Here is a 19,785-nt window from a genome sequence, read left to right on the forward strand (position 1 = left end):
TCTCTTCCCTGCTCTCCATTTTAGGACCTCTTGTCCATTTCTGTCTGTCCTCTTCTCTTCTTCTTCTTCCTGCTTGCACTCGATGTCCCATCTCCTGTCTGGATCGGGTTCTGCAGTAGTCTTCTGGATCCAGCTCCGGGTCGATCACCTGTGTCCACCGGTTTACACGACAAACGTTGCTGTTGCGGATGAGCGCTGGTTCTCGAGGCGAAACGCAGCTGTCGTCTGGTTAGAACGTTGGTCTTCGGTTGTCGGTTGACGCTCATCACTGAATATTGTCTGGTCACTTCAGCGTTGGGTTACGCCTGGTTTGAAGCCCTAATTTGTTGCCCATCAATTACTTTTAAAATCTTCTGCCAAATCAGATTGATGTCATCTAGTTTGGACAAACTTTATTGGGTTTGTGGATGGAGAAAAGCTTCACCTGGACGCCGTTAAATGGCGCACAGAAAGACAAACAGCACTGGCGTGTTATTCCTCAGCCAATCCATGCGACCACGCTGGTTATCTTTAGCTTTATTTCCCCCACTTCCTGTCACCACTTCTGTGTCTCCCTGCTACATTTCAGTGTCTCTCATCCGTCACCTCAACCCTTTTCTCTCTCCAGCTCGTCCACAAAAACACTTTTGTCCCCACTTCTTCAAATGGACTCGTTGCACAGCAGACATTTTGACACATTTTGCCATAGCAGGAAACTCTCTGGTGCATTAATGAGAGTTGTTACTGTACGTGCTGTCTCACTGTTACCGGGACGCCTAAAGAAACCTCTGTCCACTGTCCACCTGTCCTGCTGTGACGAGTCAAAATGTCCGCACTCGCACTGTAAAGGAGAACGCGTGTCTTGTGTATTTGCATGTGAAAGTTAAACTCGGACGATTTCTTTCTGATAATTTCTCCAGTGATTTTCCCATCACACGGCCTCTTCAAACACACACACACACTCTTGCATATAATATGCAACAGACATCACACACACTCAGAGGGGTGGCAGCCCACACACAGAGTTGAGGAGAGGACAGCAGGGGCGTCACATTTCACCACAGTGAGATCCAGACAAACACACACACACACACACACACACACACACACACACACACACACAGGACTGTGAGGATCACATATCTGGAGTAGAGTTCTGTCAAAACAACCATTACCATGGTGCTTGTCTGCCTGTCAGGATGTTGTATCCACGTATGGATGGATGGATGTACGTGTGTGTGTGCTCAATGAATGTATGTATGCATGTAAATATATGGGTGCTTTGTGTTCACTATATAGACAAAAGTATCCAGACAAACCTCTTCACAGGGATGTTTTTCAGTGGTTGGGCTTCCAGTGAAGGGAAATGTTGATGCTTCAGCATAACAAGACATTTTGGACAATGCCATGTCTCCAACAGTTTGGGGAAGGCACTTTTTTTAGTTCACAGAAGGCCTGTTTATGCAATTAGCTGCATGTTAAGCCATATGATGTGATGAAAAATTCTCCAAGAGGCACCTCAACACCTCAGACACAACTGAGAGATCAAATCCAGTGACTCAAGTTAGCCAAGAGGTCCCAGCAGACAGCTAGCAGTCAGTAGTCACTCAAATCCTCTACAGCCTTAATTACAACTTGCATGACTGCCTCTATATAATTTAAGGGTGAGTTATAAACATTATTAATTTTTATATTATTATATAAAATAAAAAAATATTATATAAAAATTAAATATGGAAACAAAAAAAACAAAAACCTTTTTTGTTTCCACATTCACTGAGTTTATTTCCTCTCATTTTAACATGGAGGCTGACTCACTTTTGGAGCCAGCCCCAAGTGGCCATTTGAGGAACTGCATATGTTTTTTTGTTACTTCTGTGTTGGTTTCACTTTTCAGGCCTGGAGGCTGCAGCTTGCCTTTTTCGTATCGTGGCATCAGCAATATCAAACGTGCCGTTATGTCACCAGATTGTATCGTGGTAAATGAGACGCAGAGAGAGGGAGCGATTGCACACTGGAGCGTGAACGTCCCAAATGGTGCTTTTTCTGCCAACCACAGAGCTGCTCTGACTCTGTGTGTGTGTGTGCCGGGAGGCAGGAGAGCCCCCTGAGGTAAGTGATCCTGCTGAACAGGTGTAACAGTATCACCTGCCCCCACCCACACCCAAACACACACACACACACACACACACACACACACCACTATCACAGCCTCTGTCAGCCGTGACTGATCTGAAAGGATCCACTTGCCCCAAGCCAGACGGATGAAGCCAAGCCACCAGCTGACCCGTCAGAAAGAGAGAGAGAGAGTGTGTGTGTGTGTGCTCGCATGTCCATGTATCATTTACATGTTTGTTTACAACACATGTATGTGTGTTGAATCGGATGACTTCAACAGCCACATACATGTATCTATGACTACCAGCTTATCTCTGTGGATCTGTATCTGTGTGTGTGTGTGTGTGTGTATGTGTGCACTTCCTTGTATCTGATTTGATTAGTTGGAACTCACATTCATCATTCTACCATAGTAAGACAACAGCATCTACTGCAGACGTCACACACACAGTCTCAAACACGAATCACATGCACATAAACAAGACACACACACACATCTTTAGATCAATAACATCTGCAACGCTGAAGTTTATCCTGCCGACCGGGTTGGCATATCTTTATATTTTAGCAATATTCTCTTTGCTTCTCATGTTTGTGTTGGGGCGCTGCTCCCATACGAGTTACTAAGACAAGGTGACATTCGTCCCTCCGATTGTCTCCGAGGGGACGTGGGGTCTGTCTTTAATCTCTTCTCTGCACAGCACCGTCTGCCTCCCTCCACCCGTCTCTCCCTCACATGATACCAGGCAGCGAGGCCAGAACCCGGCTGGGAAAGTGTGAAACCCACACAGGCAACGTACGCCCGGGACAGATGGTCAGGGAGAGGCGTACAGCTCATACGCTGATGCTGTCACCTGGTTTGATACGATGCTGCTTTGACCGAAGACATGGAGCGGATTTCTAAAGCAAACTGGGAAGAAAAGAGTTAAAAACACTTTGGGATTTTGATTTGATTCATTCAACCCTCGTACGCAAACTTTAGAGCTGGTTCATTCACGGTGCAGGCAACAGCTCGTACGATCAGTTATGCAAATTTTCAAATAATTTTTGGAAACTTTATGGTAAGAAAGTGTGTTGGTGAGCGTTTCAGTAAGCAGGCTTCATTTGGTTCGCCTCGGCTCCACCCACGCTCCACCTGGAGTCAGGCGGAGTCACACGGAGCTGCTAACACTGAGCTTCGATGTCACAGTAGACTGTCCATGTGCACGGCCCCTAATATCTGCAAACCGACAATGGATGGACGCACTGGAAATATCAATTCACTTTGGACAAGTTTATAAAATCTGTGCTACATTTGGATAAAACTGGCTCACGGCACATGCGGGTCACCTGTCTGCGTTTTGAACATTCTATTCACTTCATCTTGCACGCTATGATAAACAACGCAGCGCTAAAGTGTCTAAACTGAATTAAATGGAGGGGGACAGAAGAGTAAAAGACAAAAAGAGAGAAGATGGAGGACAGAACTTCTGAAGCAGAGTTGCAGGGGAAGAAGTGCAGTGGAGACAGGAGGAGATGAAAGGGGTGCAGGGAGAGAGGGAATGGGGAAGTGCAGGCGGAGGGAGGGAGGGAGGGAGGGAGGAGGGGAGGTATAATGAAGTCCTCTGGGTCTCTGGTGGAAGAAGCCACCGCGCCTGCCAGCCGACACAGCCTGACTCCGTACAGATGGCGGCGAGCTGAGACACGCTCAGGTCGCTTTCAAAGCGGGAAGAGGATGTTCTTTAAATCTGAAAATGTTTTGCAAAAAAAACTAAAATAAATGAATAAATAATAAAAATTCCTCTCGGACTCAGCTTCAACCTGATGTTTCTGCCTCCGTGCGCGAGTGTTTGGACAGGATGCTCAAGTAAGTGTGTTTGCTAGTTGTTTTTTTCTGGGCAGGTGATGATGATGATGGCCTCAAACAACAACCTCAAGAGTCTCAGTTATGTAAAAGAGATCGTTGTTGCCGTTAATGTGATGTAACACTGTAGCACTGTGGCTACCTGAGAAATAAACGCTGCATGTCTGATGTGCTGGTGCTTGGAAATACTGATACTGCGTTGATAATACACGCATGGTTTGACAATACTGTGCAAATAATCCAGTGCAGGTGGTTAACACGGGACTAGAGGGCTCACCACAGTGTCAGAAGGGGGCCACAGACTGGGCTGGAGAGGCAACCAGAAGGCCTTGATTGAGGTTCGGCTGGTTACGTGCAGCTGGCTGAAGCAGCAGATGAGAATTCGATGACATAACGACGTTGTTACCCAAACCTTAGCATGAGCATCTTAAATTAAAAACACGAGACGCGAGATCCTGGTCTCCAGCATCGAGACGCGAGATCCTGGTCTCCAGCATCGAGACGCGAGATCCTGGTCTCCAGCATCGAGACGCGAGATCCTGGTCTCCTGCGCTTTGCGTTATCACCAAGCATCCACCACAAACTCCTCCATCGTTTTTCATCGTGTTGTTCAATCCTGTGCTTCTTAAGTCCATTCTCATCACTAATGCAAACTTCTAACCCCCCAATCGTGATTTCTCACCTTCCAACCAACATGCACAAACTGAAGAAATAAAGAAACAAACTATAAGCTGGGGAAAACTCTGCTATTTTTATAAGCTGGTGGAATTCCTAAAAATGTTTTTTTATTCCTGCAGAAAAGCCAAAACATTTTGGCAGAGAGATGAAGGAAAGCTCTCTGGCAAAGCAGCAGCTTCCCCTCCTCCTCTAAAACCTGACTTTCAAAAGGCGTTTCAGCTGATCAGGGATCAGCTGACATATGGATACTTAGAACAAAATTCCTGACTTCTCTTTTATTGTTGACTTAACAGCTAATCGGACGGTCTGCTGGCAGCAGGAAACACCACAACTGAATCGGTTTCCGTGATCCAACTGCCTCTACGCAAAACACAACACTTATTATTACAGGCCTCACACTGATGTGATTCAGATAAATTAAGATCTGCGGCAGCTTATCACATGACCGTGATGTCACATCATTCCAGGCGTTACGTTACCTCAACAGCAGCTGACGAACAGCATCAGACGAGCTGCCGAAGATGACTGACGTCTCTTCTGTTTTCATGCCTCCAACATTTGGAAGAGTCTTCTCCAGCAGTTCAGTCGAAGCTTTAGGATATTTAAACCCCATTAATCTTGTTTATAAAGTACACAAGTCTAATCTTTTCCTTCTTATTTGACTTTCAGGCATTTGCTTGCATTTGCTTTCCCTGTTCTTATCGGCATTTCTTTATCTTTTATTCATGTGCCTGTGAAGCAGTTTAAAGTGGAAATCTGAGTATACGAGCTAATTTACAATTAAAGCGGCCGAACTGGCTGAGCGAGTTCTATCGTCCTGTAAACCAGGACCAACCAACCCAGAAGGTTTTAAAACCTCTCTCAGTCGAATTCGCAGTTCAGTTGCCCTGCTGTAACGTCACCTTGAAAGTAGCATCAATCAGTGAGTGAATCAAAAGGAAAATTAACTATCAAGTATTCTGATGCTCCTTTCATTCAGGAAACAGTTGCTGGTTTCGACTTCTTAAATGTCAGGATTTGCTGCAAAGAGTCTTTGGACTGCTGGTTGGACAAAAGTAACTCTTTCTTTATAACAGTTGTAATTTACAGGTTTTATTCATTTCTTCTGGTTGGCTGCTCGTCTTCATTTTTCATTTCCTTGATGGACGTTTTGTTTGTGTGTTTTGATTGTGTCTAATGTTTTTGTGGCTGCGATTGGTTCACGCTCTGCAGCTCAGAGTTCAGTTTGCTCCCTCACTCCTGATCTCCTACATTTCCCAGAATGCCCGGCCCAAAGCCCTGAGGCTCAGAGTTGTTACGTTAAGCTGTTTGCGATGCAGGCAGAGCAAGTGACAGTGAGAGAAACCAAGTGCAACTCGCTCTTCCTCAAAACCCAACGCCGCTTTCTGTCTTCTATTCTTCTGCAATCTGGATTCATGAAGCGGGCGAACTGGTGAAGAACACTCTCATTGTGCCTCTTCAAAGACTCAGCCCACTGTGACTGACAGCCAGCAGTGCAAAAAGTGCACAACGGGATACTGCACATGCAAAAACCTGCTTGTTAAAGCCAGACTACCGACAAGGTGAGCAACGGTCCCCGAGGCTCGGACCTCGAGGGGCTCCAAAAGCCCCAGCTGACTTGTGGCAATTTCATTAAATATGCGGCATTAAAGCACACATTCAGTCGTCGTTATTAAGTCATTTTGAAGCCTCCCCTTGTATGGGGGCAGGGCCAAAACAGGGTTTTCAGCATTTTTCTAGTTTCCAACAAAACTAATGAAAAAATTCTCTACTCTGGCTGCGATGTGGCCGCCTCTCCACCTGCAGCCACCAGCCTGTGATGTCAAAGCAAAGTTATAAATGTAGCGCAGAAGAAGTATAAAGTAGCAGAAATGGGGATACTCAAGTGAAGTACTTCAAAGTGCAGCACTTCTGTAAAGTGTACTACGTCACGCTCCATCACTGTTTAAGATTTTTACTGTCGCCGCAAATGTCTGATGGTTTCACATCCAGTCAGTCTTGTTCATCATCAATAATCAACATCCATCCTAAAAAAAAACAAAAACAAACAACAAATCAACTGATCCTGACTGCATATGACCAGTGCTCCTCCTCAGTTTAAACTGTGCCACCAGGGGTAACCGGAGCTCTGGCGTGCTAATGGTGTGACTATAACATCCTAAAGCCTAAAAACGCGGCTGATCCGAGGCCAGGCCAGATCGACTCTGTTCCAGCCTCCACCTGTCCTGACCATCACAGGTTTTTCCACTGCTTTCCTGTAGGATGAGCCACAGGCCGGCCTTATATGGTCAGTAGTAATTAGAGCAGGAGACTCATTTCCTCTCCCTTCTGGTTGCATGGTGCTTAAGCCTTTATAATGCTGACATCAGCACTCAGCTCTCACTACACTAGGCCCAACACACACACACACACACACACACTCAGGTCACTAACTGGTTCGAGCTAAATGCTGTATTCAAGACGCATCTTCATCACCAGCAGCATCAACGTGATTGTCATGGCTGCTGACGTCATGACAACCGCCATCAACGTCGGCATCATTTTTGATGCCATCAGAGGTGGCAGCCTTATCAGCTGAGCCCGAGGAAATCATGTTTTCTGTCATCGATCAGTCAGCACTGCAAAAAGCCATACAGCGCGCGCGCGCACACACACACACACACACGCACATGTAACATCTCACAGCTGAGCAGAGGAAGACACCACACGCTGTCAATCACCACAACTTTCACCCTGCAGGCTAATTCAGCACCAAAGCCTCCACACCACAGGAGGCCACACCTCGCCAACCACTCCACCACACCCACCCACCCACGCGCACGCACACACACACACACACACACACAGTACCTTGGCAGTCTGCTCATGAAAGGATATGGCCATTCGGTGATCTTTTTGGCGTACTTCCTCACCACGTTGTCTTCGCTGAAGAGGAAGAGGGAGCGGTTGACCGTTAGGCAGCTCTGCCGGACGGGTATGGGGTTGTACAGGGCCATGGTCCGGGCTCTCTGGGCCATCGACTGCTTGTACATCCGCTGCGCTCCGGGGGGCCCCCCTTGCCTGCTGCCGCCGCGGCCGGGCCCCCCTTGTCCGCCGGCACCCCCGCCACCACCGCCACCACCACCTCCTCCTCCTCCTCCATACCTGTTGGGTAGCTCGTCTCCAAAACGCGCCATTCTGCAGACACCAAACGCCAGAGGTTAGGAAGGAGCCGGGGGGGAACCTCAGAGTGACACCTCCACATGCCACCACCCCATCAGCCTCGGCTCCAAACACACATGCAGGACGGAGTAGTTCCTTCTCTGGCGTTAACTCTCGCTCTCTTTCTCCTGCTAGCTATCTGTGTCTCCTTCCCAGATCTTCAGCGCCGAGAAGATACCTCCATTTGTGTGTGGAGAGGGAGGAGGGAGGGAGGGAGGAGGAGGAGGAGGAGAAAGGGGGGGCGTGGAGGGGGGGAGTGGGAGGGAAAGCGCACGGTGTCTCTGGTCGTGTGTGTGGAATATGAATGGCAAACAGAACGATGTTTGTATGAGATTTCAGGCAAATCAGTTCCCTGACAGGAAAAAAAATGTCGATTTGTTTTACTGGCAGGTGAGGAAACTCAAAAAATGTTGGCTGTTGTCAGAGCATCAGCGTTTCCACTCCGTGAAGAAGAGCAAGGCATCCTGTTTTTACTTGATTTTTCTCTCATTTATTTATTTATTGGTCGGGAGGTTAAGAAAAAACTCGAGCCGCTTCTTGCATTTAAATACACAACGAAATCGATCACTTCAACTACATGCGATAAGGATGCATAGCTGTGCGTTTAAAGAAATATTGCAATCATCTCCACTAAGTAGGCTACCCTTGCTGGGGACTGCGTCTTTTTTCCGCGCTCAACAGCTCAGCGCATCTTGACAGGATCTGCAGTTGTCTTTTATCCTTCTCCCCAGGTCCCGCCACCCCCCCCTTTTTTCCTGCGAGATAAAAATAGAAATAGATAAGAGTAAAATCTTTAATAATTCATTTATTCTTGTGCCATATATCCGCAGTGTTTGATGTGGCACGGCAGATATCCCCGCTGCTGCCACCTCTCACCGCCACCACGCCACCCGGGTTACACGCAAACGCCAGCCGAGGGGGGCTTCCCCAAAACCCGAGCCTGGTGACATTTGTTGATATTTGGTGATGGACGGTGCGGCATCCCTCCCTCCCTCCTCCTCCTCCTCCTCCTCCCCCTCCTCCTCACCAAGGCGTCGGTCAGTGATTTTGGGCGTGATTGCGCGCACTTGGAGACGAAAACACACCGGTGCTCAATCTACCAATTTACGTCTTCCCCCCGCTTCCCCTCCCCCGAAAAAGAAAAAATGAGTTGATGAAATAATGTCCACAATAATCATCTATAATCCAAGGTTGGGAGAAGATGAATCCCGGACGAGTAGGATCCGGAGAAGCAGAAAAAGACCACTGGGGGAGGCAGCTTCATCACCATCATCAATTCTTGGTCGGAAAACACGACGGCGGCGGTGCGGGTGTGTTGTAGCAGCGGCTCGCATCTTCTCCTCCGCCACCGGGCAGAAACCGTACACCATCCCCACCCAGCAGCATCGCCCCCGAGGCTCCCCGAACCAGAGAGAGGCGGCCAGCCCCGCAGAGCTACAGCAAGTCCAGCGTCTGTTCTCTCTGCCTCTCTCTCTCTCTAGCTCTCTTATCCCTCCCTTCCTCCCTCTCTCTCTCTCTCTGATTTTTTTCTTTCCTCCCTCGACCCCCCGCGGGGACGTGAACCAACACGCAGTGGGTCCGGAGGCGGTATATTCCCGTGGAGATCAGCCTTGGAAACGAAGGAGAGAGAGAGAGCAAAAAAACCCGACGAGCGGAGCGCCTCTCGGGCTCTCCAGCGTTCAGTCAGCCGTCGGGGTTGAGCCGCGCACTGAGCATCTGATCAGAAACGGGAACCGAGCGCCGCGCGCAGATCCGTGGCCAAGCCCAGAAGCGCACGACGCACGGCGCCTCCCCGGAGCCTCCCCCACTCCGACGCACTCCCCAGTAGCGCACGGCGGAGATGCATGGGCGTCAGTTGGGTCTGGCAAGGTGTGGCAGCGCGCCTCACCTTGGCTCGAGAATTAACAAAACACATCAGAAAAACTCTCGAGCTGATAGTTTGGTGTTTGTTTTTTGTTTTAATTTAATCTCTTATTAACCAGCAGGTTAGAAACACTGGTGGGTTGAGTGAATCGAGGCCCCTCGCGGCTTTCTCTCATGGCTGTCAAGTCTCGAAAGCACCAACAGTTCAGTCCAATTCGCCCCGTTCAGTGTTTACTCAGAGCCCACCAGGCCAAGCAGAAACCCGCCTGACGGAGCTTCGCCACGAGCAGGCTGGGAGGAGGTTGGAGGGTGAGGGGGGCAACATGGCAGAAAATGTAAAGGAATGTGGGTTACAGCATGAATGTGACCCAGGGGCTCCCCGGGCCGGATGACTGCTGGGTTACTTCGGGATCTGCTGTGCAGCTGATTACTTTAGGCCGCCGCCCCTGCGTTCAGCCAAATCTCACCGTATAAACAGTCCACATCTAAACACCCAATTCTGCTCCAGCGGGATTCATTGGGAGGAAAAACCCATCTAGCTTGACCCTGCGAGCTTATTGTGAGCTTCTGAAATGATTTATAATCTAATGGGGTTTTGTACACTTTTTCTCTCAGCTGACAAATGCATGAAAGGAAAAAGATGTTTCCAGTAAACTAAGTTAATTGGACCAACATTTGGTCTGTGCGTCCAGGAGGAGGTTTGGGACGGTTTGAAGTGCTAGTTTTTTATTTTTTATTTTATTTCTGAGGACGTACTGTTATTTTGAGCACAATTTGAAAGAGGGCTTTTTATCTCCCTTCGTACTCCCTCCATTCTCCTCCAAGCCGTCTGTCATCCTGGCTCTGGCATCTGAGTCGTCTTTGATGCAATTCAGCAAGCTGTTTGCTCGGGCTAAACCGACCAAGCTGTCACCTCTCCAGAACAGGAAAGTGGTGGTGCTGCTGGTGGTGGTGGAGGAGACGGAAGTTTACAACACGGTGGGCAGAGAATCCTATTCAAATTTGTTCTTTGAGATATTTTTATTTAGATTTATATAATGACAGGAGGAACAACAGTCGAGTTAAAGGAGATTAAAAAACACCAACTTTGCTCCCTCTGATGCTGTCCTTGGTGCTGACGGAGCTACTGACACGTTTCCAAGGCCCGTCGGTGCTGTCCGCAGTTCTGAAACAACACTCTAAAGCTGCGTGCACCACCTGCCTGCCTTTGGAGATCACCTTCGTCGTGCATCGGGGCGGGTTAGTTGTTCTTCCTGCGGCCATCTGTTAAACGCCTGGAAGTGTCTGCGAGTTTGTCTCCACGACCAACTACTTTGGCAGGTAACCACCATCAGCTGGAGGTCTGGTTCTGTTCTAAAAACCAGTTGGTGGAGTATTCAAAGAGGACCATATGGTGGGTTTTTGGGAGGAAACTGAAAGCAAAGTGTGGCAGGAAATGCAGAAGTCAACAAAGTCTCACAAAACTTCATGAAAGGGGATAGCCTGATACGAGCAGCAGTGCTGAGAAACTCCTTTCTCCTCCCCAGCGTTTCCTTCTCATCACATTTAGGATTTTAATGTTTAAAAATGAGCACAAACACAACCCAAATGCCAGAATAAATGCTGGAACTGTACCTTCCCACAAAACATGGATGTGTTGAAATGTGATCAGTTTTACTTTATGTGCTTTGATTGCATGTTGTGACCTCGCTGTCTGGTTTGGTTTTAGGCACGAAAATCAACGGGTTAGCGTTAGAAAAAGCTTGTGTTTTGGTTTGACATAGCAGGCTTGGTCGCTGCAAATCCGGATGGAAAATATCCTGGCATTTCATCAGTAATATTCCATTTTGTTGCCACCAAGACGGCTGGACAACTGATTTTATCCTGAAACATGAAGGTTTGCCTTTGGAACATAGAGAACCCAGCATGTGAAGATTACATTTCTTCTGTTGCATGTCACAAACACTTTTCACAAGACCAGATGAGTTTATCTGCTTATTTCACCGAAAAAACCACAAAACAGATACTGGCAACAAATAAAGTCGTCGAGGATGTCTCATTTACAAAATCCAATCCACTATCTGTTGGTCTCTGATGTATCTCGTATCAGTTTCTGAAGGTGTTTTCGCAGTATGAGTAACATAATAAAACTCTGACTGGACTCTCCTGTTACCCTGAGGTCACAGCGTGCACACACCCCCGTCCCCTCCCCCCCGTCCCCCCGAGGGGTCTCAGAGCTTATGCTGTTATTTACAGGAGGCCTTTTCAGCATCACTGGATGTGCTCATCATCTGATTCCCGTAGCCTGGTTCCCACTAACAGGCACGCTAAAAGCCCGTTCCCGCTGACAGCATGGGAGAGACAGTGAAAGTGAGTGTCGGGAAGAGGTGGGTGGTGGTGGTGGAGAGAGATGCCGGGGTGGGGGCGGTGCTGCTGCTGGTGGACAAGCCTGCCTGTGATTTGCACGATCGAGGGGAAACCACGCGGCGGTTGGATGACAAGCTGATCCCGTCACTTACTGAAAATGAGGCTGGACGGACAGGAAGGTGACGGCCGGAGACGCTTTGCTCTCTCCTTCCTTTCCCTTTTTCTGTGCACTGGCATCCCTCTGCTATTTCTGCTGCTGCATGCCCATGCAGCTTCCACAGGCTCTCTCCCAGTGTGTGTGTGTGTGTGTGTGTGTGTGTGTGTGTGTGTGTGTGTGTGTGTGTGTGTTGCTGCTGAGGGAGTCGTGCTGAGGCCCTGATGTGCTGCATTGTCATTCAGGGAGCGTTCACACAGGCAACCCCCGCAGGAAGCCCTGGCACCTCCCCCTTAAAACGACCCCCACCACCACCACCTCCACCTCCACCTCCTCCTCCTCCTCCTCCTCTCCCCCCTCTGATCTCACTCAGCAGGCCGAAGCTACAGAGCTGTCTGAGGGGTGAAGAATGAGAGCAGAGAGAAACAACGCAGCAGGACTACGGCCAAATCACGTTCAACTCAAAAAAGTGAGGAAAAAAAGACACTGTGATTCACTAAGGACTGCCAATGTCAACTCAAAGAGGTTTGTTCCAAAATGAGATTTACTTTTGAGTAGAAATGATGGCAACTTCCTCTACAAAAATAATTATGTTATATATTGATAATGAAGTGGCAATAAACATGACTCTCGTTTAATTGGATTTAAGTGGTTTTCCTTAAACGCAGCGTATTCAGACAGATTTACGTGCACAGAAAAGACCTCCTCCAACAACAGCTCGTTTTGTTTTTACTCTCTGCAACTTACAGAAATTACAGCACAAATTTAACTCAGCGAAATGCGTGAAGTGGCCTACACGCTGAAAACACAACTGCTGGAGCGGATTTCCAGCTTAAACATACAAACAGATGAAGTGAATCGCAGGCAGTCATTAGTTTCACTGAAGGGCTGCTTGTGTTGGTGTAAAGAGCCCATCAAGCCATTAAAGGGAAACACTTTCACACATGAACAGTCACAGTGATGTCATCAGAGTCGTCTCAGTTCAGGTTCAGACACCCCTCAGTGTTTAACAGAAAGCCTGTGACGCAAACTGGTGATGTGGAGTCTCACAGCAGCAAAGGTCTCACAAAAAGACGCTACTGAGTTGAATTATGGGAAATGTAGTATACTAGTGTTGTAGTTACTGGAGCTTGACCCATACAAGAGACCCGAGTGTTCATCCCTCAGAAGGTCAGGTCTCTCACAAGGTCTCCCTTCACTTCAGAAACGCTATATGGACAAAAGTATCCAGACAAACATCTTCATGGGGCTGTTCTTCAGGGTTTGGGCTCGGCTCCCGACTTCTAGTGAAGGGAAATCTTAATGCTTCAGCACACCAAGACATTTTGGACAATGCTATGCTTCCAACTTTGTGGCAACAGTTTGTTGAAGGCCCTTTTCTATTCCAGCATGACTGTGCCCCAATGCACAAAGCAAAGCTCCATAAAGACATGGTTGGATGAGTTTGGTGTGGAAGAACTTGACTGGCCCACACAGAGCCCTGACCTCAACCCCATCCAACACCTTTGGGATGAACTGGAACGGAGATTGTGAGCCAGGCCTTTTGGTCCAACATCAGTGTGTGACTTCACAAATGCTCTACTGCATGAATGGGCACAAATTCCCACAGAAACACTCCAACAACTTCTGTCTATATAGTATGTTCTACAACAACATGCGAGCAGGGCACCAAATCTCATGATGGTGACAGGAGGAGAATGTTGTGGTTCAGCATGGAAACTCGCATTGCTGCAGGAGCACGAGGCACAGACACTCTGCATCATCAGCACAAGCCTGCCCTGGATTCAGGAATGTTCGAGAAACGAATGAACTTTTCAGGGAGCAAAGAAATCCAGCTGGGCTCCAAACACAACGTCAGCATGCAGAGGAGCGGAAGACAAATGAAGGTGTACCAACAAGTAGTTTATTACTGTTAGTACTACTGATATTTACTCTAATGGGCCTAATATCTGCTTCAACTGCTGCGAATGCACCCTCCCAGTCTGGATGTTTATTTAAGCTGCAAAACTTTCCCATCCCTTCCTCCCTGTTCATTCAGCCCCATCACCAACACCACGCCAGCATCCGCCTGCAGCCTCCAGCTCATCACTGCCCGGTCAGAGCCTGGACGACAAACTTTATCTGTTGCCACTGTAACAAACATCTCAATGGCGATTTGTCTGACTGGACAGCAACGTGTACCTGCATCTGTAAGTGTAACCATTCATTCAATATTTCAGTAAACAGACAGCAACATAAACTACACAGCATAATACGAAGTGATGGATGTTTTGCATCATTGCATGATCGTCGTGTCGTACAACCACTGCAATTTAGACTACCGTCCAAACAGGTGGAGCTGAAGTCCAGAGGTGTGGACTTGAGTCACACGATTTGAGACTTTAGATTCGACTTGACAGAATTAGAGAAAAGACTCGTAACGCGACTTGGAGTCTTTTCAGTTGAAAATTCATGATGGCTTCCTGTGAGCCCAAAGATGAATAACTATGTCATTTAAAAAGCACCACAAATCAATTGCTTCTCTTTACTTCTTGAATCAAATAACATCAACACATTCTATGTCAGAGCTCGACTCACACACAGGGACAGGGACTTTGTGGTGAACTCAGGTACACCTCGTAAGCAAACCAACTCTACAACCACCTTCAGGACTCCAAACTCAAAGTTTAGGACTTGGGACTTGACTTGAGACCTGCAAGACAAACACCTGGTCCCACCCCTCAAAAAGAAGCTTAGAGCTAAATCAGTGAAACGTCTGAACATGAGCTGGTCCAGGTCCTGGTTTGTCAGGTGTATCGTCAGCCATGTGTGGTTATGTAAGACATAAGACCAAACATGTGATCCCATGACTGGTAGTGATGGTGTCTCTTTGGACATGGACTGAGGTTGTCTGATCATGACAGCCTGCCACAGCCCCACACAATGCTGTGCATTAGTCACAAATCTGCCCTTTGGCCTCTCACAACACAAGCAATTGGGTTTTCTTTGGAACACGCACGCACGAGCACACGCACACACACACACACACACACACACACACACACACAAACACTCAGAAGGTCTTACTCATAATACGTGTTTTTGGGACTCCATGTAGCGTAACATTTGGTCACATGACACTTCTTTGAACGTAAGAGCCTGTGGTGTGTGTGTGTGTGTGCGCGTGTGTGTGTGTGTGGATGGGGGTTTTGCAGACAGGCAGAGAGATATAGCGCGCTGATGTAGCGTCCAAGCTAATTAGAGGATTGCTCTTTTTTTGGCTCGTTCTCACGCCGACTCAACCTGTATTAATTGATTGGCTGGTTAATGGAAGTGGAGAGGAGGAAGGCAGGAGGGAGGAAGAGGAGTGTGCTGGTCTCAGCTAATGGGCCCGGCTCTGGTGTGTGGAGTAAGCATTCTGGTCAAGGGATCAGCACTATGGGACGGATGGACGGATGGACCGAAGGGAACGAAAGACAAAAGGATAGAATTTTCTTCTTCTTCTCTGTCTGTCTGTCTCTCAGTGGCATCATTTACCACATCAGTGAAAGGGCACCAGACAAGAGACTGAGCGAACGTCAGAAAAAGACAACATCAGCTGTCTGTAAACATCACAGTGTCGACTGGGAGGGAGGGGGTCAAAGGTCGCCGACCAGGGATCAGCGGACAGCCAAAAGAATGATCGAGGAGGGCATTCACACCAGACGCAGGAGACCATTTTCAAACGGCCCGTCCATCCAGACGGAGACGGTAACATTTCTTTTTTTGTCAAACTAATATTTTAAGGCCATGAATGACCATTTATGAAATGTCAACCCGTGGAAATGAGTGGACGTTGTGTTTATAAAAAAAGGTGGATGAACCAGAAACTTTATGTGAGGTACAAATTATTATGGCTAATCATACCACAGTCTGGGTGAGTATACTCGATTCTGATTGGCTGCAGGATGTGCATTGATTCCTGATAACGGACACCCGCGAAGGAGATCCGGTCCCAAATGAACACGTTGGCTGCAGACATGAAAGCAAACCTGTGTGGTCGCCGTGCAGTCCTGCAGCGCCTCGTGTTATTTAAGGCTGAGGAACGTACAACTGCCTCTTACCTTTGGATTTATCAAAGGACGAGACGTTTGTGGCGAGAAGTGAACGACGGCATGATGCCAAACAAAATGAAAAGGCACCAGGAGACGACTGGTGAAGATCAGGGTGGGTGAAGGTGGGCGCTCGGCTTTGCGGACTCCTCTGATCTAACAAAGCAGAGCTCTGCCCCAAATTCCCAAGTGCTCACATTTAGTTAGGATGCGGAAAGTCGGATTTGAGGAATAATGCGACTAGTTGACATATCAGGTATATTACACATTCCAAGTTGGCATAACCATTTTTCACCAAAAGTAAATAACATAATAACCAATATCCAACTATAATCTGTTATTCATAAACATGTGTGGCACAGACTGACGATCATTTCTTTATCCACTGGCAGAAATCCAGAGCGGTACATGAAGCACTCATAACAGAAAAGCCCTTACAGAGCAGTCCAACATCCCACATCTTTCCCGAACCAAGAATGCTCTCATTTCAGTGCAGCACAATACGTGGCAACCTGCCAGAGTCTGAGGGACAGCCAACGGAAAGGCAAGTCAAGCACGTCAAGCCCATATGTCTCAGGATGTCTAATACCCACCGAGGGGCTGCAGCAGAACAGTACAGGAGAGCCAGCACAGATAAGACCAGTAAATATGCTGTTTGCTTAGCCCCCTCACGTGGGCACGGTTCGATTCTAGAGAGGCCGTCTCACATTTTTGGTTAATGCTCCATAAAGTCCCCTGCGACACAGTTGGATTCGGTAAACAGGTGTGCCAGAGAATCGGCTCATTAGTGAAACAAAAACCAAACCAAAAGCAAAGCAAACTGGGTCACGTGACAAGTTAGCTTCCAGCAAGTCCGACCTGATGCGAAGTGCGCTTTTCAGCAGCCAAAACAAAACAGGAGATTAAACCTTTAAACGTCCGGCACGATTTAAACACACCGTATGTAATTTTTCTGTGGCCCAGTCAAAACAGTAACAAACGACGTACGGCACAGATTACGAAAAAGTCGCGATGCTGCGACTCAGGCAGAAGTGAGGTAATGTTTAAAGTTTTATTCATGCTGTAAAGGAGGTACGACGCTAACAACAGGCGACCAAATAAAGCAACAGATGACAGATTTCTCTGAGTTTAAACTCACCAAACTAAACAAAGGTCCAGACATTTTTAGACATTTTAATACAGAAATGTTACTGCTTCTTTTTTGTTTTCTTTTAAATGGCACCATGCTATTGGCTGCCTGCCTGTAATAGTTTATGTACTTTTTAATTAATCTTAAGTACTTCTTTTTTTTTTTACATTTCTCTCTTATATTTCTAACTGTTTTTGTAACTTTAACTTAATGAGAATTTCCCCACTGCGGGACTAATAAAAGCCTTATCTTATTAGTCATTTCAAAGAGGCCGTAATGCGGGAACTGCTGCTGCTGCTCGGCTGTGAGTAAATGAGTTACGACTCCCAACACTCTGACTGATTAAACAGAGCAGACGGGACGAGAGGAGGGCAGGACAACGTGGTTGCAAAGAAAGAAAGAAAGAATGAATGAATGAAAGAAAGAAAGAATGAAAGGTTTGATGTTAACAGTCCACTACGACACAAGACGCTCCACCCTGAAACCACATCACAGTTTCCATGCAGCCCTGATACTTTATCACCGACTCTCCCTGTGCAATGAATGTGTTCCCCCAATTATGCACAATTAAACACCACATTCGTAGCCACAGATGCAGCAAAACAAACAAAAAAAGGGGAAAAAAAGTGGGACAAAGAAATGATGATGCAATTTTTCTTTTCTTGAGAGTAAAGTGCACCTGAGGCTCATTGTGAGACCCAGAAGTGTCGCACTGAAGGGGCTGCTGAGCTCCGACGTTCAGGTACAACTGCTGAAGGTGTGATCTGGTTATTGTATGTACCGTGGCTTATGATTGGTTGATTTCATCTTCATCTTCTTCTGTTTTTCGTCAGGCTTGACTCTGCTGCCTCTTGCAGTTAGAGTTCAGTCTTGCACATTTAACTCAAAGGCGTCACCGGTTTTTACGCGCACTTTGATGTCCAAATGCGTGCAGGCTGGCGGGACTGCAACTACGGCAGTTTGCATCCTAACCCTAACCCTCTGTGACGGGACTCAGGTTTCCTGTACGAAAACCCATCGACCGGCCCTGAACACAACCATCTACCTCACGTTACCCAAGAGGACACACAACTTTGTGCTCCGATGAGGAACATTTGCAAAAGACAAAATTCATTCACCCATAATGGACGGTTTTCTATAGGGATATTAATGAATGAATTAAATTTCTATTATTGTGTAACACATGCAAGACAAAATAAAATTCCTTTAAGGTGCTTCAATTCCCCCGCTGGGTTCTGTTCAAACAAAGCTCGACCAGGTGGGCTGCTAATGTGCCTATTTTTGGTACTGAGCCTTCGTCTCTCCAGGTGGTTTCTCTGCCTTCCACCAAATGGACTGTGAGACTGGTAGCAGAATAAAAGGTAGAAAATAAACAATTGGGTTTTTACAGGCAGGAAGAGACCAAAACTATAAATAAACAAAAGTCTCTTCTCTGCCAAAAAGCACACATGTACAGTTTTAATGCGCTCTGAATCTGGAGTTAGAGTGAACAGAAAAGAGGACGGAGGGAAAGATGGAAAGGAAAGATGACAAGATGAGGAAATAAGAAACAAAGACAGAGCCAAAGTGACCAAAGGAGGACAGAAACAAAAGTCGAGGAGCTAAAAAAAAAAAAGATGTGATGAAAAGCAGCAGGGGAGGAAAGTAAAGCGAGGAGGAGAGATGTAGAGGAGGCAGGAAATAAGGTCAGATAGGAAGTGAGAGAAGGCAGATAGCGAAATGACAAAAAGGAGACGAGGAGAGGAGCGAGCGAGCGATTGAAAGGGAAAGATAAGGAGGTGGAGGAAGGTGAAAAGGAGGAGAACAGGGACAGAGAGGGAGGGAGGGAAGGGAAGGGAACAGAACAGCCTGTTTTCCTCTGTTCTCTCTCTGTGTATGTGCTTGCTGTGTTGTGTGAACGTGTTACGCACGATTTTGCACGTGTCTGCATGTTACGTGTGCTTTCACTTCAGCGTTAAAAGAAGATTCTGGTTTATGCCAACCTGAGTCCTTATATTCACAGTTTTGGACGTCATTTCATCCTCCAACAAACCAGCAGTGGGATCCAGACAATCTAAACGGCTTCGTTTGGAGGTAAAACGGGAATGAGGGTTTAGTGCCCCTCATTGGGCAGGTTAAAGCTGAACCGGAAAGTCTGTCCAATCACAACAGTCAGCACTCGCTTCTGTTTCGTCCTCCAACTAAGTTTGGACTTACGAAACTTTGACTATGAAAAGACAAGCCACAAATAAACCATAATGTCCTTTAGGGTGGCATTTAGGCTTTGGTTAGGCCAGTGAAAGTCCTCATAAGCGTGTATGTAACGGTGTGTGTGTGCGTGTGTGTGTGTGTGTGTGTGTGTGTGTGTGTGTGTGTGTGGACTGTAAGTAGACCAGGACACTGAGGTAAAGCAGGCAGTGATAAA

General features: G+C 47.2%; 1 protein-coding gene across 1 annotated transcript in view; it reads right to left on the minus strand.

The window, feature by feature from the left end:
* The window catches only part of cacna1ab (calcium channel, voltage-dependent, P/Q type, alpha 1A subunit, b), a 144,665-nt gene that overhangs the window by 104,736 nt on the left and 20,144 nt on the right, over positions 1-19,785 (minus strand). The window contains exon 3 of the mRNA XM_046373888.1: positions 7,496-7,795. Coding sequence (XP_046229844.1) covers positions 7,496-7,795 — 300 coding nt within the window. The remainder of the gene's footprint in view (positions 1-7,495; positions 7,796-19,785) is intronic.

Source organism: Scatophagus argus, chromosome 2 (assembly GCF_020382885.2).
Source record: "Scatophagus argus isolate fScaArg1 chromosome 2, fScaArg1.pri, whole genome shotgun sequence".
Classification (NCBI taxonomy): domain Eukaryota; kingdom Metazoa; phylum Chordata; class Actinopteri; family Scatophagidae; genus Scatophagus; species Scatophagus argus.